This window comes from Diceros bicornis, chromosome 13 (genome assembly GCF_020826845.1).
Source record: "Diceros bicornis minor isolate mBicDic1 chromosome 13, mDicBic1.mat.cur, whole genome shotgun sequence".
Taxonomy (NCBI): domain Eukaryota; kingdom Metazoa; phylum Chordata; class Mammalia; order Perissodactyla; family Rhinocerotidae; genus Diceros; species Diceros bicornis.
This window is the reverse complement of record NC_080752.1, coordinates 39,217,397-39,239,470: the sequence shown is the minus strand read 5'-3', so window position 1 is coordinate 39,239,470 and position 22,074 is coordinate 39,217,397. Positions and strand designations below refer to the sequence as shown.

The following is a 22,074-nucleotide window of genomic DNA, read 5'->3' as shown; positions in this document are numbered from 1 at the left end:
TTCCTCACCAAAAAGAAAAAAAAAGAAGAAACAAAGAGAGTGTGGAGAATGAACAGTCTGATTCCCTTAAAATCCTCTAATTCTATAATAAGAGCAAAGGGACTTATTCTAACATTCTATGATCCTGTGACTTGGCTTCTCTGTTTTCTCCAGCCTGTGAGCACCTTGAGGGCAATGTTTATCTTATTTAATCCAGAACTCATAGAGCCAAGCACAGAGCCTGGCACAGAAGAGACACTCAGTAAATATATGTTCATTCATTCAATATCTGTTACACACCCGTGAGGGCCATCAGTGTGCTGTGTGCTGGGGGTAAAGCACTGAGTAAATTAGACGTAGTACCTGTGTTTTTAGAGCATACTGAATGATGGGGGCGAACATAAACCAGTAAATAAACAATAAAAGAGATAACTTCAACTCATTGCAAGTGGTATAAATACCATAACATTGGGTACCACAGTAGAAAGGAGGGAGGCCTCTCTGAGGCGGTCACACTCGGGCTGAACCTTCTGCAGATGTGGAAGAACATCCTCAGCAGAGGGAAGAGCTTAATGCCAAGGGCTGGCACGTGCAAGAAATAAAAGGAAGGATATGAGTGTGGGGGAGGATGGTCGGGGGGGGGGGAGGTCGGAGAGGCCAGCAGGAGTAGATCATGTAGGATGTTTTAGGCCAGGTGAGGATTTTGGATGTCATTATCCACTTGATAGGAAGCTTTGGGAGGGTTGTAACTGGGGAAGTGGCATGATCTGGTTTATGTTTTTAAAACATCCCTCTGCCTGCTTGTGGAGAATGGATTACGGGGGCGAGAGAGGAAGCAGGAAGACCAGTGAAGAGGCTCCTGCAGACATCCAGGGGAGAGGTGTGGTGGCGGCTCGGACCGGGGGCAGATGGAGATAAACGGTTAGATTTAGGGTTCAGTTTGGAGAGAGGGCTGCCAGGACCTGCTCATTTGCTGCAGCACAACCAGCCCCACCATTGCTGTCCAGCACCCTGGACAGCGCAGCCCTCGCGTTCCCAAAAGGGCCGGTTCTCGTTTCTCAGGAGACGCTGCGATGCCAGAGGGCAGCCCCCAGAACCCCTCCCTTGTGGTTTTTAAACATTTTTTATTTTTAGTCATACAACATCTCCACACACAGAAAAATCAGAAAATAATGTAACAGACACACACGTGTCCACCAAGATTAAATGGGTGTTAACACTTTGCCATATTTGGTTCAGAGCTGCTCTTTTTTAAAAAGAAAATAAACAAAACACTGTCGATACAGATCAAGATGCCGTCCCTCTTGGTCTTTCTTCCCCAGAGGTAACTCAGCTGAAGCTGGTGTTTGTCGGGGCCAGGGCATGTGCTGTCACTATCTAGTTATACATTCAAAACCTGTAATTCTATTGTTAACATATATTTTAAAAGTTTACGTAAACGGTGTGATACTGTAGATGTTCCTTTGTCATTTATTTTTTCACTCCATATTATGTTCTGGAGATTTATCCATATTGCATGTTGATCTAGTTTGTTCGTTTTCACTGTGATAGATTATTTCATTGTGCTTATAAAGCAGCTTCTTTTCCTGTTCCCCTGCTGAGACGCAGCTAGGCTGCTCCTCATTTTTCTATCACATACTAAGGTGCAATGAATGGACATATATCCTTTTGCCTGAGTTTCTCCAGGGTGCACAGAAAATACTGTGATGCCCCACCCAAATATCTTTTACCTGCAGGTGCACTCATCTTCCAGCTGCTGTGAGTGTTGGCTGCTAAGGACTCATAGCTGCTCCCTTCTGGGAACTTCCTCACCCAGGAAGTTATATGACACCCCCCCCCCATGTGGCAGCCCATAGCCAATAACTGATGGACATGGGGGTACAAAAGACTGACCCTCTTGCCTCAAGGCGGATCAACCCTGTGACGTTATTAATGCTCCAGAGCTCCCTGTGGGATCAGATTGAAGCTCATCTCCAACTGAGAACACATCATTGCTTAGCGTTTCCTCGCACCCCCTCTGCCTTCCCCTCTGTCCTTCACCTGAGAGCTCTCCGTCAATAAGTCACCTGCACGAGAGTCTCAGGCCCTGCTTAGGGAACCGACCCTAAGACAGGCACACACTAAACTGGGGCTGCTGGGTCTTAGATTTGCTCATCTTAAAATTTACTAAGTGTTTCCAAATTGCTCTCCAAAGGAGTTGTACCAATTTACATTCCCACCAGCAGTTTATAAACATTGCTTCCCCCCACCACACTTCCATCAATACTAGTGTTATAGACTAATTTGGCCAATCAGATTGGTGTAATGTGCTATCTCATTATTGTTTTAATTTGCATTTCCATGTTTACTAGTGATGTTGAGAATCTTTTTAAATATCTTTATTGGCCATTCAAATTTCTTCATGTTATTTGTTTATATCTTTTGCCCATTTTCCTATTGCTTTGGAATGTTTTGATAAATTGATTCTTTGGAGTTTTAAAGAAATTTTATTTTGAAAACAAATTCTCTTGGTTGCAAATATCTTCTCCCAGCTGTGGCTTTAACACATTTATTTATTTTTTGTCATGTACAAGTTTTTGATTTTAATGAAATAGGATTTATCATTGTCTTCCTTTTTTCTTTTTACATCTTGTGTCTTGTTTATTTTCTACTCTAAGGTTGAAAAGTTAATTTTTTGTTTTCTTTTAAAAGTTTACAGTCTGTTTTTTTACATTTAGGACTTTGATCAACCTGGAACTTATTTTGTGAGTGTTGTGAGCAAGGATTTGACTTTATCTTTTTCCATGAAGGTATTTAATTGTCCTAATATCACCCATTAACTAGACCATCTTTTACCTCTTGTCATCTTTCAAACTCTCATATATATTTTTGGATCTGTTCCTAGGCATTATTCTCTGTTCTTTTTATCTGTTTCTCTATTCCTGGGACCAAACCAAACTATTTTAATTATTAGAGCTTTACAGTAATTATTAATATCTGGTAGGGTGAGGGTTCCCTTTCTCCTCCTCTTTCTTCTTCAAAATTGTCTTGGTTATTCTGGGTTCTTTATTATTCCATATCCTTTTTGGGATGAGCTTGTCAAATTACAGAGAAAACCCTACTGCAAAATTTATCAGAAATAAAATGTATAGATTAAATTGGAGGGGCTAGCCGACTTTATGATAACGAGGCTTCCCGTACATGAACACCCTTTGTTTCTTCTCTGGCTGTTATTCTTTCTCTCCTCTGCATTCCGTCCTCGAACAGGGGGCTGCCTGGGAAATAAAACTCCAAACACTTCTCATCCTTCAATGCCTAGCTTCCTCCTCCTCCGGGAAGTCCTTGGTGACAGCTCTGGCCCTCCAGGCCCACTCGCTCTCCTCTGACCTCCTCTAACCTCTCTGTACGCCCCATTCCCTGGACACTGAGCACACTGGACCTGATTGAGGGAGCCACCTCTGTTCACTCTGTACCTCCACCTAGTCTCAGCTCCTGAAGGGCTCCAGCTCCTCCATCTTTGCGTCCCCAGTGGCACCCAGCACATAGTAGGTGTGCAATAGGCTCTGATGATTGGTCCTTAGGGAAGAAACGTGTGTAGTAACAGCTTCTTTCTCACAGGAAACAGCTGGTCCCAGGGGGAGCGGGCCTGGAGCAGAGTTTGGAGTTTCAGGCGGAAACACACCTGGCATGAAATCAGACAGATCTAGCTTTACAGGAGGTTCTGCCACGTGGGACACTGGCCTCTCCGAGCATCTTGTGCCCATCTGTAAGATGGAGGCAACATTACCAAAGTCATAGGGCTGTTGTGATTATGAGGGAGACTGTAGGCAACACACTGAAGGTGTTTTCTCCCTGGTCCCACTTTTCCAACTTGAGGGAGGTGCAGGAGTGAAGACCTTCAGCTACAGAGGCCGCTGGAGACCACTTCCTGCTCATCAAGAAGACCTCAGGGGCACTTCCCCAAATGTCTGAGCCACTGACCCCCAGGGACACAGCTGGGCTCTGCTCTGCCTGACGCCATCTCCCCGGCTCCTGCTGTCCTCTCTCCTGGAGCAGAGTGGGGTCCTCAGCCCCCTAATGTAACTAGGGAGATGCTCGCACCCTGTCTTCCCTTCCCTGCCCCACAGCACCCAGGTCTCCCAGTGGACCCCTTGGTCCTGGGGGGACCTGGGGGCCCTGGGGGTCCTGGGGGAACAGCTTGAGGAAGCTATTCCCAGGAAATGCTCCTTCCTCACGTGCTCCTCCTCCAGGAGGTGTCTTTCTTCCACAAGAGAACATAAGGCAAAGGTAATCTGCACATCCGGAAGACAGAATTTGGGGTGTTTGGGGGTGCTTCCTAGCAGAGCATGGGCGTTGGAGTTGGACAAGCCTGGGTTCTGATTCAGCTCCCCTCAAACTTGACTACAGGCAAGTCGACTTCTATAAGACTCAGCCTCCCCACAGATAAAAAGGGGGCATGTGTCCACCTCCTGGGATAGACAAGAAGACCAGAGAGGAAGAAATATATGGGACGTATACAGTAGGTGCACAGCATAAGGTTGCTCCTTCCTCATCGGGAGATGTCAGGGTCGTAGGGATGGGAAAAAAAGGAGACACAGGCAAAGATGAGGCAGAATTTATTCTTATTGTGGGCAAGTTCAAGACTCAGGATGGAGACCTCAGAGAGGCAGATCTCTGGGATCCCGAGGGGCACCTCACACTGGCGGCAGGGGCCACACTTTTGCAAGTGCCAGGCCCACTGTGTCCCCTTGACCATGAGGATGCAGAGCCCAGGAACGGGGTGAGAGAGGGGTGGGTGGGAGGAGAACAGGGTCCTCCCGGATCGTGTCCTCACCATGTTTCCAACTTCCATAGGAAGGAAGAACAGCTCGGCTGTATAGTAACATAATATACAGAGGTGCAGAGAGCTGGCCGCGGCACCCGGCGGGGCTGAGATCCCCGAATTATTGCAGGAGGGAGGGGTGCTCAGTGCTGGTGTCTCCGTGGGACAGCTGTGCTGGCTACAGGGAGGGCGGGGTGGGGGTGGGGCCGGGCTGGCCCCTCCCTCGGGGCGGCAGGCGCACCGGCGTCCTGCCCCATGGGCTCCTTGGGCCTTGTCTGCCGAACTGTCCCTAGGGTGGGACTTTCTCACCCTGCTGCTTTTTATGTGCTTTGAAGACCATTTTTGCATTGTCAGGAGTGAGGAAAAAATATTCTGACATGGTAGAAAAAAGATATTTACATACCCTGGTGGGCCGTAAGGGGGAGGGTCAGCCTCTCACAGGGGCACTTCGCAAGCCCTTTCCACCCACAGCTGTCCGTGTGGGATGCTGCGGGGGAAAGACCCCTAGGCTGGGAGGCAGAGGCCTCAGCTCGGAAACCTGGCCGCCGCGTGACCTTGGACAAGGCACACCCCCTCTCCAGCCCTCGGTCTGCCCAGATGGTGCAGCAGACGTGGACTTGGGTCTCATGGTCCCTGATCCTAGGCACGGGGCTGCGGGGCAGGCTAGGGCTGGGCAGTGAGGTTGGCAGAGGGACTTCCAGGTAAGGAGCCCTGGGCCGTGGAAGGGCATCAGAGACTGGAGGGAAGTTGGTGGCCCCTGGCCTCTGGCAGCCCAGTCCAGCTGAGGGCATCTCACGTACTCTGGTGATGCCTCCACAGAAAGTGGCCAGAGGGGCTGGCCGAGAACCCTGTTTTCCTGTTGAAGCAGCGGTGGGAGCCAGGTGGAGGCTGCAGGTTGCCCCCCACCAGCTAGAGGGAGGGCTTGGACCTGAGAAAGAGCCGGGGGCGGGCTCACTCGGGCGGAGACAAGGGTGGGCCTGGTGCTGGTTCAGTTCAGAAGTGGCCCCTGGCTCCGGCCTCCACGCACGGGGGAGGTGGGCGTGAGCCTCTCTGAGGCCCTGCAGGCGCTGGGACCCAGGCCCACATTCCACGGGCAGCGTCACACCAAGTTCCCTGCTCACAGGCTTGGGACATGCATTCTTACTCACGACACGCCACCCAAGGTCACGCACGTGTGCCCCCAGTCTTAACAGATAAGCACACACACCACAACTTGCACACATTCATGCTGGGACCTGATAGGTGGACACACACACACACACGTGATCACACATGTTCACACAGGTCCCCACGACCTCGTGAGAACACACCCTATAGCACAAGCGCACGCGTGCGCCCACGCACGCGCGCACACACACACACACACACACACACACACACACAGAGAGGCAGGTGAGCGATGTCGCTATGGGCTCAGTGGTGCTGAGGCCCCAGCCTCTGGGATAGAGAAGGCCCTCTGCCCTGGGGGCGGGTGTCCTGGCCGTGCTGGGCACCAAAGACCCCTTCCCAGGCACCCTGACCCCTGATCACTCCAGGGCCTCCCGGCGCCTAAGGGGAGGGACACAGGCCTGGGGCCGCCCTGACTGCCGGCCAGCCCCACAAGTCCTGTGACGGCCGGCATGGCCGGGAGCCGGCTCGGTTGCTGCCCAGGCCCCAGTGGCCTTGGGTTACAGGTGCCGGTGGGGCCCCTGGGTGCCGGTCAGCTGGGCCCTCATGCTCTGGATGCTGCCCAGGATCTTCTTCTGGTGGCCCATGAGGGTGATGCCCAGGGCACGCACATCCCTGTGAGGGAGGGAGTGCCCACCAGGTTGGCCTGGGAGGGACAAACCCATCCTCCGAAGCTGTTAACCCCCTCAGTGGCTCTGCCTCTGGACCCCCGCCCTCTCCCCCTGCTGCACCCCCGTGGGGACCACCCCACCCTCTCACTCACTGAGCGTTCATGCGCAGCACCATGCCCAGAGACGAGTAACCGCCAGCAGCGAAGTGGTCCCGGTAGCGGCCCATGCGGATGGAATCCAGCCAGTCCCCCACAGTGAGGCCCCCGCCGCCCCCTCGGAGGTCAAAGCAGCTCCGGGCAAAGGCAGGGGGTGGGCACCTGAGGCACAGGGGCCCTTGGTAAGCGGCCTGCCAGGGCCTTTGCCTTCCTTGGGGACCCTGGCACAGCCACCCTCAGCCTCCATCCGGGCTCAGCAGTGGGCAAGGGGTCTGAGGGCCCAGACCTCAGGCCTGGAAGGAGAGGGCTAAGGAAGGCCCAGGCTGGCAGGGGTCAGGGACCCAGGCAGGGCAAGGGTCTGGGGCCCAGGCAGGGCAGAGGTCTGGGGATCAGGCAGGCAGGGGTCCGGGGCCCAGGCTGGGTCTGGTCCAGGGGTCACGGCCTGGACTAAGTCCGGGCCTTTTCCGGGGCAATGCTGGGGCGGGGGGGCAGCCGCGCTTGGGCAGAGCTGGGGTGGGCGCCAGGCACCTGCTGACAGTGGCCGTGGCCCTGAGCGTCTCAGGGCTCTGGATGAGGGCATCGAGGACGCTGACGATCTGGGAAAAGCGAGGCCGCTGGGCCCGGTCCTTGTGCCAACAGTCGAGCATGAGCTGGTGCAGGGCGCGGGGGCAGCCCATGGGTGCAGGCAGGCGGTACCCCTCCTCCACGGAGCTGATGACCTGGGGAGGGGGCACAGAGCTGGGCTGGAGGCCATCCCTCCCTCCAAGGCCCCTCCGCCTCTGCCCGACCAGGGCCCCGAACTCACGTCACGGTTGGTCATGTTCCAGTAGGGCCTCTCCCCGTAGGCCAGCACCTCCCACATGACCACACCGAAACTCCACACGTCGCTGGCGGAGGAGAACGTCCGGAAGGCGATGGCCTCGGGGGCTGTCCAGCGGATGGGGATCTTCCCGCCCTGCGAAGAACACAGGAGTGTTGAGCGCCTCTCCGCAGCCTGAGCGAGGGAGCGGATCACTGGGGTCCTATCTCCCAGGCTGGAAACTCGCCGTCCAGTGGGGGAGACACAGCCTCCACCTTCCGAGGACACCCGTTCTGATGGGGGAGACGGGCACCCAGAGTAGCTATGAGGACCGAACGCGAGGACGTGTGTGGAGCACCCGGCACAGTGGATGCTCCGTAAGCGCCGGCCAGCGGGCAGCTGCCTGGACCAGTGAGGGAGCTCCGAGAACGCGGCCCAGAAGCTCTCTACCTCCTCCTCCTCCTCCTTTTCCTTCTTTCTTTCTTCTTTTTTTTTTTTTTGGTCGCAAAATCCTTTCTCTAAGTGAAACCTTATTCGGAGGCTCAGTGGGTGAAAACCAAAGCGAAGGTTCTGGCTGAGTCAGGGGCGGGGGCCCGAGCCCCGTCCACTCAGCCTCCTGCCTTGAAGGCAGCCCCCAGGCACCTCTAGAGAAGCCCGAATCTCCATGGAACACGTTTTGAAAATGCTGGTTTTTAGCCAAACTTTAGAGACAGATGTGGAATCAATTTGATTCAGAGAGATGCCAATTCTCCCAAAATCTCCACGTGAGAAAGTGACAGTGTCCACCAGCCCTGGTGTCTCCCCAAGCCGCCTGGTGACAGAGGAGCGGCGGGAGAGGTGACTCCCGTTTCCCAGAGGGGGAAACTGAGCTGCAGAGAAGAGGCACGACTTGCCCCAGGTAGAGGGCGACCCAGAAACTGCCAGCTTCACTTCAGGAACTGTCAGGGAGCCCTCCTGCGCCCCCCGCCCTTCCCTGGGGCTACGTGAAGGGGTGTGGGCTGCGCACCGTGGTGGTGTAGGCGGCGTCAGGGTCGTCCTCCAGCACCCGCGAGAGCCCGAAGTCGGACACCTTGCACACCAGGTTGCCGTCAACTAGGACATTGCGGGCGGCCAGGTCGCGGTGGACGTAGCCCAGGTCCGAGAGGTAGCGCATGCCGGCGCCCACTCCTCTGAGCATGCCCACCAGCTGCATGATGGTGAACTGCCCGTCGTGGGTCTGCAGGGGGACACGGCTGGGCTTCAGGAGGGCTCTCTGCAGTTGACAGAGGGCTTCACTGCGTGTGCAGCATGTGACCGTCTATGCTCTGTGCTCACGGCCCCATTTACACTCAGAGCAACGCTGAGAGGGAGGCGGGGCGGCGATGACCGCTCACTCACTTTGCAGGAGAAATGGAGGCTCAGAGAGGTTAAGTCCTGTGCCTAAGAGCACCCAGCAAATAAACAGTAGGGCGGGTGTTGGGAATCCAGTGATTTCCACCACAGCCATGTGCCTCCCAGCTGAGCAGGGCCCCGGGTCCCCACAGAGCACCCCTCAGCCTGTGTGCAGGGCAGCAAGACTCTCACGTGATGGGGAGCTGAAAGGCAGCTTGACTGGCTGACCCATAAGACTCCCCTATTCCTGGCCCCGCTTCCCCAGGGCTGTTGGGTCCAAGCTCCCGCAGGTGTTTGGAGGCCTCATATTATCTCCCAGCACCCAGACTGAACATCCCTCCCCTCAGCCCATAGGAAAGGCGGCGCGGGCCACGCACCCTCAGGAAGGCGTCCAGAGAGCCGTTCTCCATGTACTCGGTCACGATCATTGCCAAGCGGCCTGGGGAGGGGGACAGGAGGAAGGGGCTCTTGGTGGGGGCATCCAGGTTGCTATATCAGAGACCCCAGGAACATGCCCCCTGCTCATGAGCTGCCAGGAGCTGGGCCAGCATTGAGGGCCCCAGGAAGCCTAGGGTCCCCACTGGGGTCCTGGGGTCCTGGGGCCCTGGGCCCTCTCCAGCACCGAGTCACCGGGGGACCTGAGCCAGGGGACAGGGGCAGGGCAGGGGCAGAGCAGGGTGGTCTGGAGGTGGGCCACTGCAGGGTGGGGCCCTGCAGGGTGGGGCTGCCCCCGCCTGGCACCTACCACGGGTGACGACACCTTCCAGGCGGATGATGTTGGGGTGGTCAAACCGACCCATAATGGACGCCTCGCTCAGGAAGTCCCGCCGCTGCCTCTCTGTGTACCCGGCTTTGAGGGCCTTGATGGCCACGGGCACGTCCTGCTGCCCCGGCACCCGCAGCCACCCGTAGCAGACTTCCCCGGACTCTCCTGTGGACCCCGAGTGGGGCAGGCAGGGGAGGGTGGTGGGACCCTCCTCCCCTCGCCCCAGACCCCCGCACTGCCCCAGCCTCACACCCGTGTGCCCCCTTGGGCCTGGCCACGCCCGGCTCCGCCGGCCCCCTCTCCCTCTGCCCCGGGCGCCCCTCCATGATGTCCCCCCTCGCAGCCCGAGGCTCACCAGAGCCGATGACTCTCTCGATGTGGATCCTGGAGGCCTCGATCTCGCGCGTGAAGCTGTGGCCCGCCCGGCCCAGCTCCTCGTAGGCGTGGGGTTCTGCACAGAACTGGGGCTCCGGGATCTTTCCCGGGGGGCGGCGCAGGGGCAGCAAGACGGGTGGGGGCGCTGAAGGGCCAGGAGGGAAGGGCCATCAGTGGGGGCCAGGAAGACTCCTCTCCCAGCATTCCCTGGGCCTGGGACAGGTCTGGGGCGGGGTCAGGAGCGTCTCTGGGGATCTCAGGATGTGGTGGCAAACAGCAGGCGCCCACTAAGTGCCAGCCAAGTGAAAACTGGGTCTCAGTGGAGTAGCTCTGGAGTCTCTAGAGGACTTTGGGGTCTCCAGTGAGTTCTGAGCATGTCTGTCATTTTCTGGGGTCACTTCTAGAGTCCTTAAGATCTTTCTAAATTGTTCTGGGGTAGGAAAGTGGCAAAAAAGGTTTTATCACAAGTGCCAACTTAGATGGACTGAAAGTGGTTCTCTAGAAGACCGTGCGAAGAAGGACTCTGAGGCTGCCTTCAGGCTCAACGGGAATCAGGACCATGACTGATACTACTGCCTACATGGCCACAGAAGTGGGTGCAGAGGTAGGCATCCCCATATTTGCCTTGTTTTCTGGGGTCTCTGCAGAGTCCTGAAAAAGCTCTTTGTAGCAGGGGTTCTTGTCCAAGAGTATATGAGCCCCTCCGAAATTGTGTGTAAAACTGTGTGTGAGTGCATGCACTGGGTGCGTTTCCCTGGCAGAGGGTCTTCAGCATCCTCAGTGGGGTCTGCGAACCCAAGAAAGGTTAACAGCTGTGGGGTCTCGGATCTCTGTGACATCCTGCTGTCCATCTCTGGGGCTCTGGTCTTTTCTGGGGGCACCTTTCTCCTTCCCACCTGTGCCTCCCCCACACCAGCACTGGTTCCGCCGTGCCCTCCTCTCTGCCCCCAGATCCCGGGGCCCCGCACTCACCCTGCCCATTCTGATAGTGCATCTTCTCCTCGTCTGAGTCCTGGAAGGCCTTGCTGTAGCCACAGTGCCTGCGGAGGATGCGCACGGCTCTGCCTGAGGCCAGACCACCCCGAGCGGCAGCCTCGACCCCACTCAGGGACAAGTCAGGACTCCTCCCTTCTACTCCCCTCCCCACTTCAGGTCAGCACCTGCCACCCCAGCCCCGGCCCCTGCCCCTGCCCCTGCAGGAAGGAGTCCCTGCTCTCAGGCTCTCCACCCAGCGGAATTGTGACATCCTTGACATTTATAAACACTTTACAGTTTACAAAGTCGAGTCCACTGGCCCTCACGGCAAAGTCTACGGCATCAGCAGCCTCATTTTACATGAAAGCGTCCCTGGTGGAGGGGTGGAGAGATGAGGCTTCTGAGGCCGACTCTGCTGTGTGACCTTGGCAACCCCCTTCCCTTCCCTGGGCCTCAGTTTCTCCGTCTATCAGATGATCCTTCATTCTTGCCGTCTGGGATCCTAAGCCTGCTTGAGCCCAGTATCCCACGTCCACCTCCCTCTGGATGGAGTGGGAGTGGGGAGAGTGACCGAGAGTCTTCAGGTGGGTTCCTGCCCCAGTTCTGGCATCTCTTTGGCTGAAGCAGCCTAACCTTTCTGATCCCCAACATGCACACCTGCACAGTGAGGTCAGAATCTCTGCATCCCTGGGGTGTCATTAGGATTAAATGAGATGGAGGCGGTTCTGCTGTGGGGCTGGCTGGTGGACGGACGTGGCATGAGAGAGAGAGAGTCAAGGAGGACGACTGGGTTCGGGGCTTGAGTAACCCCATGAACCGGGCCATGTCCTGAGATGGGGGCCTGTGGGAGGTGCAGGCTGGGGGGTTGTTTATTTAAAACACATCCCAGTGGACACGGGAGAGGGTGGCTGGATCTTGGGGAGAGGTCTGCACCGGGGATAGACTTTGGGGATGTGCACAAAGGTGGAATTCACAGCCATGGACCCTGATAAGGTCACTCGGGAAAGGTGGACCTGAGTAAACAGGGAAGAGAAGAGGGTCCTCCAGCCTTCCGAGGTGGTTTAGAGAGCAGGGGCTGGCAGAGACGGAGACGGACGGGCCAGGCAGGCAGACGGGAAATGGGGGGTGGGGGGGGGCACGGAAGGCAAGAGAAAAGTGTGGAAGGAGGAGGCAGGAGGAGCAGGTGTGTCTGTAAGTGAGCCCGGCCCCAGGCACAGGGCTGGGGCAGGCGGGCGATGCAGCACTCCACGGGCGGGGCTTGGGGGCTGGGGGCCAGGACCACCCACCTCTTCTTGCAGATAAGCAGGAGCAGCAGCACCACCAGGCCCGTGACGAGCGTCAGGCAGATCCAGACGATGGTCCGGGTGTCGTGGCGGGGCCCTGCAGGGGTCACCGGAGGGGCAGGCAGCGGCTCAGCCCTGGCCTCAGGCCCAGGGCTCTGGTGGCTCTCCCGGGGGCTGCGGGCAGCCTCTCAGCCGTGAGCCAGCTCCAAGTCAGGGCCCAGGCCCCCTCCTGCTCTGCCCCCACCCCTCTCTCTGCTGAGCTTCCCCTTCAAGACCCTTCCCAACCTCTGCCACCACCTCCGCGGACTGTGTGACCCGGGGAGAGTCACTAGACTTCTCTGAGGCTCAGTTTTCTCACCTATCATGAGTCAGAAAATGCCTGGCCTGCCTGCTACCCTAACAGCAACAAGCTGAATGTGCTGAGGGCTCACGTTCCGGTCTCCATGAACCCTCCCCGCACCCCCTCCAGGGAGGTCCCGGTAGTATCTTTAGTTTTCAGATGAGAAAACGGAGGCTCAGAGAACTCAAGGAATTTACCCCAGGCCACACGGGACATGGGATGGACAGGACTCTCGTCTGGGTGGTCTCCACATGGCATCAGGAACACTTGAGACGCACAAGCGCCAAGGGTGCCAGGTAAGCAGGGTCCTGAACTTGGCCTTGAACCCTCTATCCCAGCACCGCCCCCTGGAGGGTGTGGAGGACAGGGGAAGACCTCAGCTGGCTGGAGATGGGGCGGGGGCTCTCAGCTGGAACGCGCCTCGGAATCACCCTGCGGGCTCGATAAAACCTAAATTGCCGGCACCCCCCCCGGGGGTTTCTGATTCAGAAGGTCTGGAGTGGGCCCGAGAATCAGTATTTCTGGGAGCTCTCGGGTGAGGCTGATGCTGCTGGTCCTGGAATACGCTGTGAGAACCACTGCTCTGGAGCCTGGAGGCCGGACGACACTGGGGAGGGACATGGAATTTTCCCCAGGCTGACCAGGTTCAAATCCTGCTTTGCCGGGTAACCTCACGCAACTCACTTTACGGCTTTGAGCCTCCTTTTCCTCGTCTGTAAAATGGGGATGTGGGTAATGCCGACTCACTAAGGGTCTCTGGGACGATTACAAGGTTATCCTGCTGGAAAGGGCCTCCTGACACCTGCAAGTCCCACTGAGCTCAGGAAAAGCCAGCAGTTGACCGGCTGTTACTAGCTCTGCTTCCTTGGGCAAGTACCTTTCCTTCTCTGCGCCTGTTTTTCACCTGTAAAGATGCTGATCCACCAAAGGCACCAGCTCAGCATGCACAGTTCCCTCCCCCCCCGACCACCAGGGACCCCCTCGCCCTCCCCGCTCCCAGTACTCACGGGGTTTCCCGGTCTCCACCTCCATGGCCTGGCTGAAGCGGCCGCAGCCTGCCGAGGTGCGGGCTCGGACCTGGAACACGTAGCGGGTGCCCGGTTTGAGGCCCGAGACGGTGGCCCTGGTGGTGACAGCCTTGAGGGTGGAGTAGCTCTGCATCTCCTTGTCCTGCCATGGGAGGGGTGGTCAGCCCCAGTCCTCTGCCTGGCCCCCGCCCCTCCCTCCCCTCCCCATGGTACCTTCTCGTAGTACTTGATCTCGTATTCCAGGATGATGCCATTGGGCTGCTCGGGCTCCTGCCACAGCAGCGAGACGCTGGTCTGCCCTGCCCGCTCCTGGCGGATCACCACAACCTGGGACGGGGCTAGGGGAGGGAGGCCGCTGTGGTCAGATGGGCAGACAGGCGAGAAAGGGGACTGGCCTCCATCCCGCTCCTTCCCAGGGCCCTGTGCAGGGATCCTGGTTCCGGCCATGCTCAGCTTGCTGACTGTCCTGCCCCCGCCCCCAGGAGACCAGCATCCTCCACGCCTCCCGGCAAATCACTGGCCCTGCCCTGGTCAGTCACCTAGGGGCGGCACACCTGGCTCTGCTCTGGGATGTTGGGGTCGGCTCGACGGCCGAGCTTTCACTGCCTCCTCCTCCTCTCTGGCCAGGCCCATCCATCGGAAGCAGGCTGGACCCCGCCAGCCCCGTGAAGCAGCCGCTGTTGTCCACCCTGGGGCCCCATCGCTTGATGTCTCTATCTCCATGTCTCCCACCCCCAGCCCAGGGCCCGGGATGGAGCAGGCTCTCAGAGTACCTGAGGAAGGAGGAAGGAAAGAAGGGAGGGAGGGGGAGAATGGAAGGAACCGGACCCTCACTGCCTGGGTCTGGGGGGTGTGACTGGGACAGCTCTGGATCCTTAGGGAAGGGACATGAGCTGAGGCCCGGGCCATCTGAGCTCACGTATTCTCGAGTCACACTAGGCCACCCATTCGCCCCCTCACTCACAGACTGATTCATCCACTCCCTCCCTCCCTCCCTCCTGCATTCAGTGCAATTACCTCCGAGTCGGCTGGGAAGTGTCAGATATGGACCCAGCCACAGCCAAACACGGAACAGCTCGCAGGGCTGCCACTCCCTCCTCCAGCCCACAGGCCTCCTCTTCCCCCTGCTCACCCTGAGTTCTACTCTCTGCCCCACACCTCCCATGTTCCCCACCTGCCCCACGTGGCCAGCTCTGGCCTCATATCTGGGCATCCTATCTCCCCAGCACACCTGGGGGCTCCCTGTAGGCAGGGACTGCACACAGTAGGTGTCCAATAAATGCTGCTGGATGACTTTGACATGAAAAATTAAGAAGCAATTCCAGAGCTAAGTTGGAGGGTGCAACACAGGGGAGACCCCCCAGCCTGGGAATCAAGTCTGGGTTCACAACCGGCCCCTGTCTTGCTGCCTAGGACCATCACTGTCTCTGGGCGGCAGTCTCCCCATCCAGAAAGCGAAGCTAGAGGGCACCGCCTGCCAGGAGGAGGTGAGGATCAGATACAACCATTGTACGTGAGCAACACACAGCAGCACCAGGAATACATGAGCGCCTCTTAAAAACCAAAGAATTTCCAAGGCAAGAGGTGTCGTGTGTGTGGGGCAGACAGAGGGAGACCAGAGCTCAGAGGCAGGAGGGAGAAAGGGTGGGGCACTAGAGAGGGCTCCAAGGAGGAGGTGGCTGTGGAGAACAGGGGCCAGTCGGCAGGGGGGCAGGTGGTCTCTGAGGACAGACCTCACCCACTTGCTCAGGGATGCTGTCTGCCCAGGCCCCAGCTCAGAGCTGTGGGCGTCCACTCCATCACCCCCCAGGGTTTCCTGAATACCACCACATGCCGGGCACCGGGCTAGGACCAGGGGATACTGCAGTGACCAAGACAGCCCTCCAGGAGCTTATGGTCTAGTAAGAGAGACAGAAAGCAAATAAGACAACAAGTCAACGCATGATTACTGGTTGGTTAAGCACCGTGAAAGGATGAAGAGGCGCTGTGATGGAGAGGACCTTACGTAAGCAGGGGGCCGGGAGGAAACTGGGCCATTTTAGCCGAGGCGGTCAGGGTGGGCCTCCCTGAGGCAGTGGTGACAGTTGAACTGAGGACTGAAGGAGCCAGTCATGGGAACATCCCAGGGAAGAGCGTGTCACTCCAATGGGGAAGCAAGGCCGAGGCCCGGGGTGGGGAAGGGCTTGTGGTGTCCAAGGATGGGGACTGGTGGCCAGTGTGGCTGGACTGGGGGAGCCAGGCAAGAGTGGATGGGGTGAGGCTGGAGAGGCGGGCAGGGGCGGGTCACATGGGCCCCCCCCAGCCCTAGGAGGGTCTGAATTGTATCTGAGCTCAGGATGGAGCTGTTAATGGGCTCACGTAGGACCAGACCTCACATTTTTAAAGCTCATTCAGGATGTGGTGTGAGAATGAGACACGGGGCAAGGCGAGAGGGGCTCCCCTGGTTGTCCAGGCAACACGTGATGGGGACGTGGACGGTGCTATGGACTGAATTGTGTTCCATCTCCCAAATTCATATATTGAAGCTCTACCCTGCAATGTGATAGTGTTTGAGCTGGGGTCCTAGGGAGGTGACTAGATTCAGATCAGGTCATGAGGGTGGGGCTCCCACGGTGGGATTAGTGCCTTTATAGGAAGAGAGACCAGAACGTTCGCTCTCCCTCTGCCATGTGAGGACACAGTGAGAAGGCAGCTATCTACAACCAAGAAGAGGGTTCTTACCAGGAACCAAATCAGCCAGCACCTTGATGGTGGCCTTCCACTTCTAGAACTGTGAGCAATAAATCTCTGTGGTTTAAGCCCCCTGGTCTATGGTATTTTGTTATGGCAGCTTGAGCTAAGATAAATGGAGTGGGTGGGTACTAAGTGTGGAGGTGGTTATGCTCAAGGGGACCCATGGGGGCTGGCTAGGGGGTGGATGTGGCATGAGAGAGAGAGTCAAGGAGGACAACTGGGTTCGGGCCTTCAGTAACCCCATGAACCAGGCCATGTCCCGAGATGGGGGCCTGTGGGAGGTGCAGGTTTGGGGGTTATCTAAAACACATCCCAGTGGACACGGGAGAGGGCAGCTGAACCTTGGGGAGAGGTCTGTGCTGCAGAAAGACTTTGGGGATGTCAGCACGGAGGTGGAATTCAGAGCCGTGGACCCTCATAAGGTCACTCAGGAAAGGTTGACCTGAGTAAACAGGGAAGAGAGGAGGGTCCTCCAGCCTTCCAAGGTTGTTTAGAGAGGAGGGGCTGGCAGAGATGGAGAAGGACAGGCCAGGCAGGCGGACGGGAAATAGGGGGCAGGTGGGGCACGGAAGGCAAGAGAAAAGTGTTGAAGAAGGAGGAAGGAAGAGCGGGGGGAGCAGTGCCCACAGCACGTGGCCACATGGGCATGTTGACTTTCTGTGGAAAGGTGGGAAAGACGCCCAAAGAGGCCCATAGAAGAGAGGACGCAGACATGGCAAAGCACAGACGCTCTTTCGGGACGTTTTCACGGGAGGAGAAATGGTCCAGCGGCTGGAGGAGAGCGTGGGTTCAAGGGAGGGTTTCCCTTTTTTACTGATGGGGCACATCAACCGGGGTCTGAATGCTGCTGGGTTCTCTGCTCCACCCTCCACCCCGACCAGCCAGCCACTGGTCTCAGTCGCCCTAGAAAGTGGGCAAGGCAGTTCCCTGAGCACCGGCACACGGGCCTGTCCCTCACTGTGTGGCCAGCACTGTGGACAGTGCCTGGCATTCAGTGGGTGCTCCACACCTGCTGGTCGGATGCGAGGCTCCTGAGCGGCTGACACCCTGGAGTCAGGGAGGGGTGCCCTGGCTCAGAGGTGGGAGGCCTGTTTCACTTGGGAGTGAGACAGACCTGGGTTCGAATCCTGGCTCTGCCACTTCCTATGTGGTGACACGGGGTGGCTCTCTGTGCCTCGGTTTCCTCCTCTGTGACATGGTGGGAATAGTGTCTGCTGAGCCAGGCCTGCGTGGTGTGGGGAGGAGATGGGGGTGAGGCGCTGTGGGGTCCAGGGCGTGTGCCAGGGTGGCTGTCATGGGGAAGCTGCCCGCGGTGGGCTCTCGGGTCAGGCTGCCCCTTGACAGGCAGGACCCACCAGAATTTGGAAAAGAAGAGGTTCCAGGGGCTAAATCCAGCCCACCAACTGGCTAGAAACAGAGAGATAAATGGCTGTTGTCCAAACCAGTGAGACCAAATCCATCCCAGGGGCAGCAGTGGCAGCTGTTCTGGAAAATGATAATCAGAATGATTTTATTTTTCTAATGACATTTCTCGAGCACGCAGCACGGGCCAGGTGCTGGGCTAAGCATTTTCATTTCTGTCACTTTAGCCTCACAACAGTACCTGGGGCAGGTACTATTATTCCCATCGCACCAGGGAGGAAATAGGCAGAGAGGGAAAGTTCTGGAACCCAGGCCCATGACGGCCAGGCTAGCCTGCCTCTGTGTTTCTGGGTTCCTCCCACCTAGAGGACGTGTTCTACTTTTCTGAGGCCTGTAGCTCTGAGTCCTGGTGAGGAGCGCAGGGCCAGGAGAGGTGGGCACTTGCCCAGAAGGCCACAGCCAGACCGCAGCAGCGCTCTGACGCCAGAAGGGCAGGGACCGGGGAGGCTGGGGACAGAGGCTTCTGCCTACCTGCCTGGTTTGTGGTGATGTTGACGACGGCGGCCCGGCGGGGCTCGGGGCTCAGGTCGGACACGCCGTTGACGGCCTCGATCCGGAAGGAGTAGTTCATGTGAGCCAGCAGGTTGGCCACCATCAGGCTGGCCTGCACCAAGCTCGTCTGTTGGGGCATGAAGCGGGTGCCGCTCCCGCACGTCTCACAGTGGCCCAGCGTCCAGGGGCAGCGGCGGCACACGGCGTTGTAGGTGATGTCGCTGCGGCCGCCCGGGTCCAGGGGAGGGGCCCACTCCAGGGTCACGGACGTCCCGTTCACGCTGGAGATCAGATTCACAGGTGCCGAGGGTGGCCCTGCGGGGCAGAGAAAGACAGTGGGGTGGAGGGTATTTATTTGAGCCGGTCCAGTCTCCTCCCATCAGACCAGAGAAGGGCTGGGGCACCCCCATGATATCTGGGGCTCCCTAAGGATAAGGTCATGCCTACTCCATCCTCAGGAAGCTCCCCGAGGGCAGAAGCAGTGTCTCTGCCATCAGACTGGGACCATGGTGTCAGAGTCTGGGCACAGAAACCTGACCCCCACCCCCAGCTCCCCTGCAGGACCACAGAGATTTTACAGTTTGTGCTCCCCTAAGTTTTCATCCAGAACTGGGGGCCGAGACTGCACAGCCTTGAGGGGTGCCCACAGCAGCCATGCCGGGTGTGAAATGCCCCAGCTGTTTGCGTCCCACACCCCACCTTAAGCCCGTGTGTTGGATTTAACGTAAATGCCACGGAGCACTTTGCTGGAGCAAAGTGGAGGCCCCAGGAAGCCCAACGGGTGCCCCCCCGGCCCTGTGTGCCCCTCACCCGCCCCAGAGGGAGCCCCAGTCTGGGCAGCACAAGGACCCTGGGAGAGGGGTGGGGTTGGGGACTGGGGTAGGCCCCTGGGGGTGGGGATTTGAGCCAGGAGGGTGTGGGGGGCTGTGGAGACCCCTGGGGCTCAGAATTCCGACTCTCAGAATCCCAGGCAGAGAATCTTAGATCTTAAGAACACAGAATTGTAGAATCTTAGAAGCAAGCGAAATCGTAGAATCTGAAGGGTATGGAACATTAAAAGCCTAGTCTTTGACAGTCTTGAGATTTCTAGAACCTTAGGGCACTGAATTGTGCACTTGGAGAAAAACCAGAGTCCAGCCAGCTGAATGCAAGTGTCCACGGCCTAGAGCTGGGCTCACCTGGCCTGAGAGCCCATGCTTGTCACTATGTCACTCAGCCATTCCTTCTGCCCCGGTCGGTCCCACATGAGGAAAACGCACAGGTCTGGGCAGAACAGTGGAGGGAGGGAGGGATGGAGGGAACGTATGTGTGTGTGCGCACGTGTGGATGTGGTGTGAACACACCTGGGCCCTCACCGGCCCTGTGCAGGGATCCTGGGGGGAGGTGATGGAGATGGGGGGAGGGGAAGACGGGGATCAGGTTGGGGTAAATTCCGGGGCAAAATCAGAGCTGCGTGAAATACCCCTCCCCCGACCACAAGAGCCCAGGGTTGGCAAACGGGGTGGGCTGAGCTGGCTGCAGCCCCTCCCCGGCTGGGATGGGAGCATGAGAGGCCCCTTCAGGCCACGGAAGAGGAGGCAACAGAGGAGCTGCATCAGCAGAACGCCAAGACAGTCACGCAGCCCTGCAGGCGCGGCGCCAGCGGCCCTGGGAGCCCCCTCAGGTGTACGGGGCGTGCGCACACGCAGCCACACCCTCTCCCTCACACACCTCCCTTGCAGGGCCAAGTATGCACATGCTGAGCTCACAGGCATGTTTGTTCAAGCTCTTCGGGGACTTAGGAGCCCCCAGCAGGTACCCAGATGCGCACACATGTGTGCACAGACATCCCTAAGGATCTTTTACATACGTGGGCACAAGCCCTTGCACACTCACCCTCAGGCATCCAAACACTCTGCAGGCATCTTCTGTAGCAGCAGCTGCCAACACGAATACACACAGTCACACAATTGCTGTAGGCATCCCAAGGCACACACAGAAGCAGACACACGCATGCCATCATCCACGTGTGTGGCATCAGCCACACACACTCCATATACACACCCATGCACACACCACGCACACACTAGGGCAGCTCCCGGCATTCAGCAGATCCAACCAGTTCATCAAGGATGACAGTGATGGGGGGCTCTGTGACACCCCCCTTGCCTCATGGGCAAATCCCCTGGCTTGCCCACCCCAGCCCCCAGGACGCTGGCATTACTGCTGGGCCAGAAGATCACCAAAGCCACCCGGCCCTGGGAAGGGCCAGAGTCTAGCTCTTGCCTGCCCTCTGGAACAGAGAGGAGAGACCAAGGAGGGAAGGAAGATTTCCCTGGAGAGATGGCAGGTGACACAGGACAAGAGGCTGGGAGCCCAGAGAGTTCAAAGCCACCGTGGGGGGTCAGAGTCGCCCCGGACCCCAGGCTGGGCCCTGACCCAAGAGAGCCACTTGTCCCTGCCTCATCCACAGAGCACCGGCTCCCTGGGGCCTGTGGGCCCAAGCGCAGGGTCCTGGTCCAGTCTGGGTCTCAGGGGTGCTGGGGTCCGAGGCTGGTACTCACGGGTGCAGGCTGCAGACGGTGGGTCCAGGGCTGCGCGGTAGTAGCTGAGGTCGCAGCGGCAGGCCTGGGCGGCGGGGGCTGCAGAGTGGCTGTGGGGAGGGCAGCGCGCGCAGAGCTGGTCCCCGGGAGCCGACTTGTAGAAGCCCAGCTCACAGGCTGTGGAGGAGAAGGCAGCTGCAGGTGAGCCAGCCAGGCCACCATGGTGGGCCTCGGGGACAGCTCTCCCTCTGAACCCAGGGCTTCCTGGAAGGTCACCCGGAAGGACGGAGGTGCAGAGCTTCAGCATCACCCAGTCCTACCCTCATTTGCAGATGAGGGACTGAAGCACAGAGAGGGCCTGTGACTTACACAGGGTTGCACAGCAAGTCGGGGGCAGAGCTGAGGTTGGGACCCTGACACCTGAGTCCCAGCCCCAAAGTCGGCACAGGGAAGAGCCTCTCCTCCAATGGCCCCTCCCACCCAGGCCCCGTCTCCAGCCTGATTCTGTCCTTCACAGGACACTGGTTCTTGAGTGAGACACCAGCCTTGGGGGCAGGGTGGGGAGGGCAAAAGGCTAAGAATCAAAGGGGGACCAAAACTCCAGGCATGTGACTTGAGTGGGACGTGACAGCCGGACAGGGAATGGGGATGGGTGGAAATGTGATTGGAAAAGAGACACGGATTGTAGGACCCGCGGTTCCCAAGCAGGGCAGACGTGGAACCACCTCCATAAAAATACGGAGTCCCGGCCCCACCACAGCCACTAGGGACAGCCCTGGGAATCTGTGTTTTACAAGCTCCCCAGGCAACGCTGACCATCCAGGACTCACAGGCTCCCACCCCTCCCAGACCCAACGTCACTGCCACCCTGGCTGGGACTGACTTGTCTCACATCCCATCTTCCCTCCAGCCTCTGCCACACCCGCTTCATCCTTCACCTGAGGAGCCCGGCAGCGTCCACACCAGCCTGCAGCCCTGCCTCCCATCCCAGCTCCTGGAGTGACCACCGTTCATTTCACCTGTCTTTCTGAGCACCTACTGTGTGCCAGGCGCTGCTCTGGGCGCTGGAGACACAGCCACAAACGAGACCCACATGGTCTCGCAGTCAAGGAGCAGGCATTTTGGAGGGGGAGACCCAGTGAACGAGGCTGTGATCATCTCCAGGAAGGAAATAAAGCGGATAATGTGGCAAAGGGGAAATGGTGGGAGGAGCTAAAGGCCTAAAGGACCAGAGGGAGTCAGCCATGAAGGGAGT

General features: G+C 58.0%; 1 protein-coding gene across 1 annotated transcript in view; it reads right to left on the bottom strand.

The window, feature by feature from the left end:
- Positions 1-6,145: 6,145 nt before the first annotated feature.
- Positions 6,146-22,074, bottom strand: part of EPHA8 (EPH receptor A8) — a 33,979-nt gene continuing 18,050 nt past the window's right edge. Inside the window, exons 4-17 of the mRNA XM_058553177.1 lie at positions 20,841-20,996; positions 18,277-18,612; positions 13,864-13,988; positions 13,630-13,792; positions 12,286-12,379; positions 10,997-11,064; positions 10,005-10,169; positions 9,629-9,814; positions 9,261-9,322; positions 8,519-8,728; positions 7,519-7,668; positions 7,242-7,432; positions 6,711-6,875; positions 6,146-6,562 (exon numbers count right to left, since the gene is read on the bottom strand). Of these exons, the coding sequence (XP_058409160.1) occupies positions 6,448-6,562; positions 6,711-6,875; positions 7,242-7,432; positions 7,519-7,668; positions 8,519-8,728; positions 9,261-9,322; positions 9,629-9,814; positions 10,005-10,169; positions 10,997-11,064; positions 12,286-12,379; positions 13,630-13,792; positions 13,864-13,988; positions 18,277-18,612; positions 20,841-20,996 (2,186 nt within the window). The 3' untranslated portion in view covers positions 6,146-6,447. The remainder of the gene's footprint in view (positions 6,563-6,710; positions 6,876-7,241; positions 7,433-7,518; positions 7,669-8,518; positions 8,729-9,260; positions 9,323-9,628; positions 9,815-10,004; positions 10,170-10,996; positions 11,065-12,285; positions 12,380-13,629; positions 13,793-13,863; positions 13,989-18,276; positions 18,613-20,840; positions 20,997-22,074) is intronic.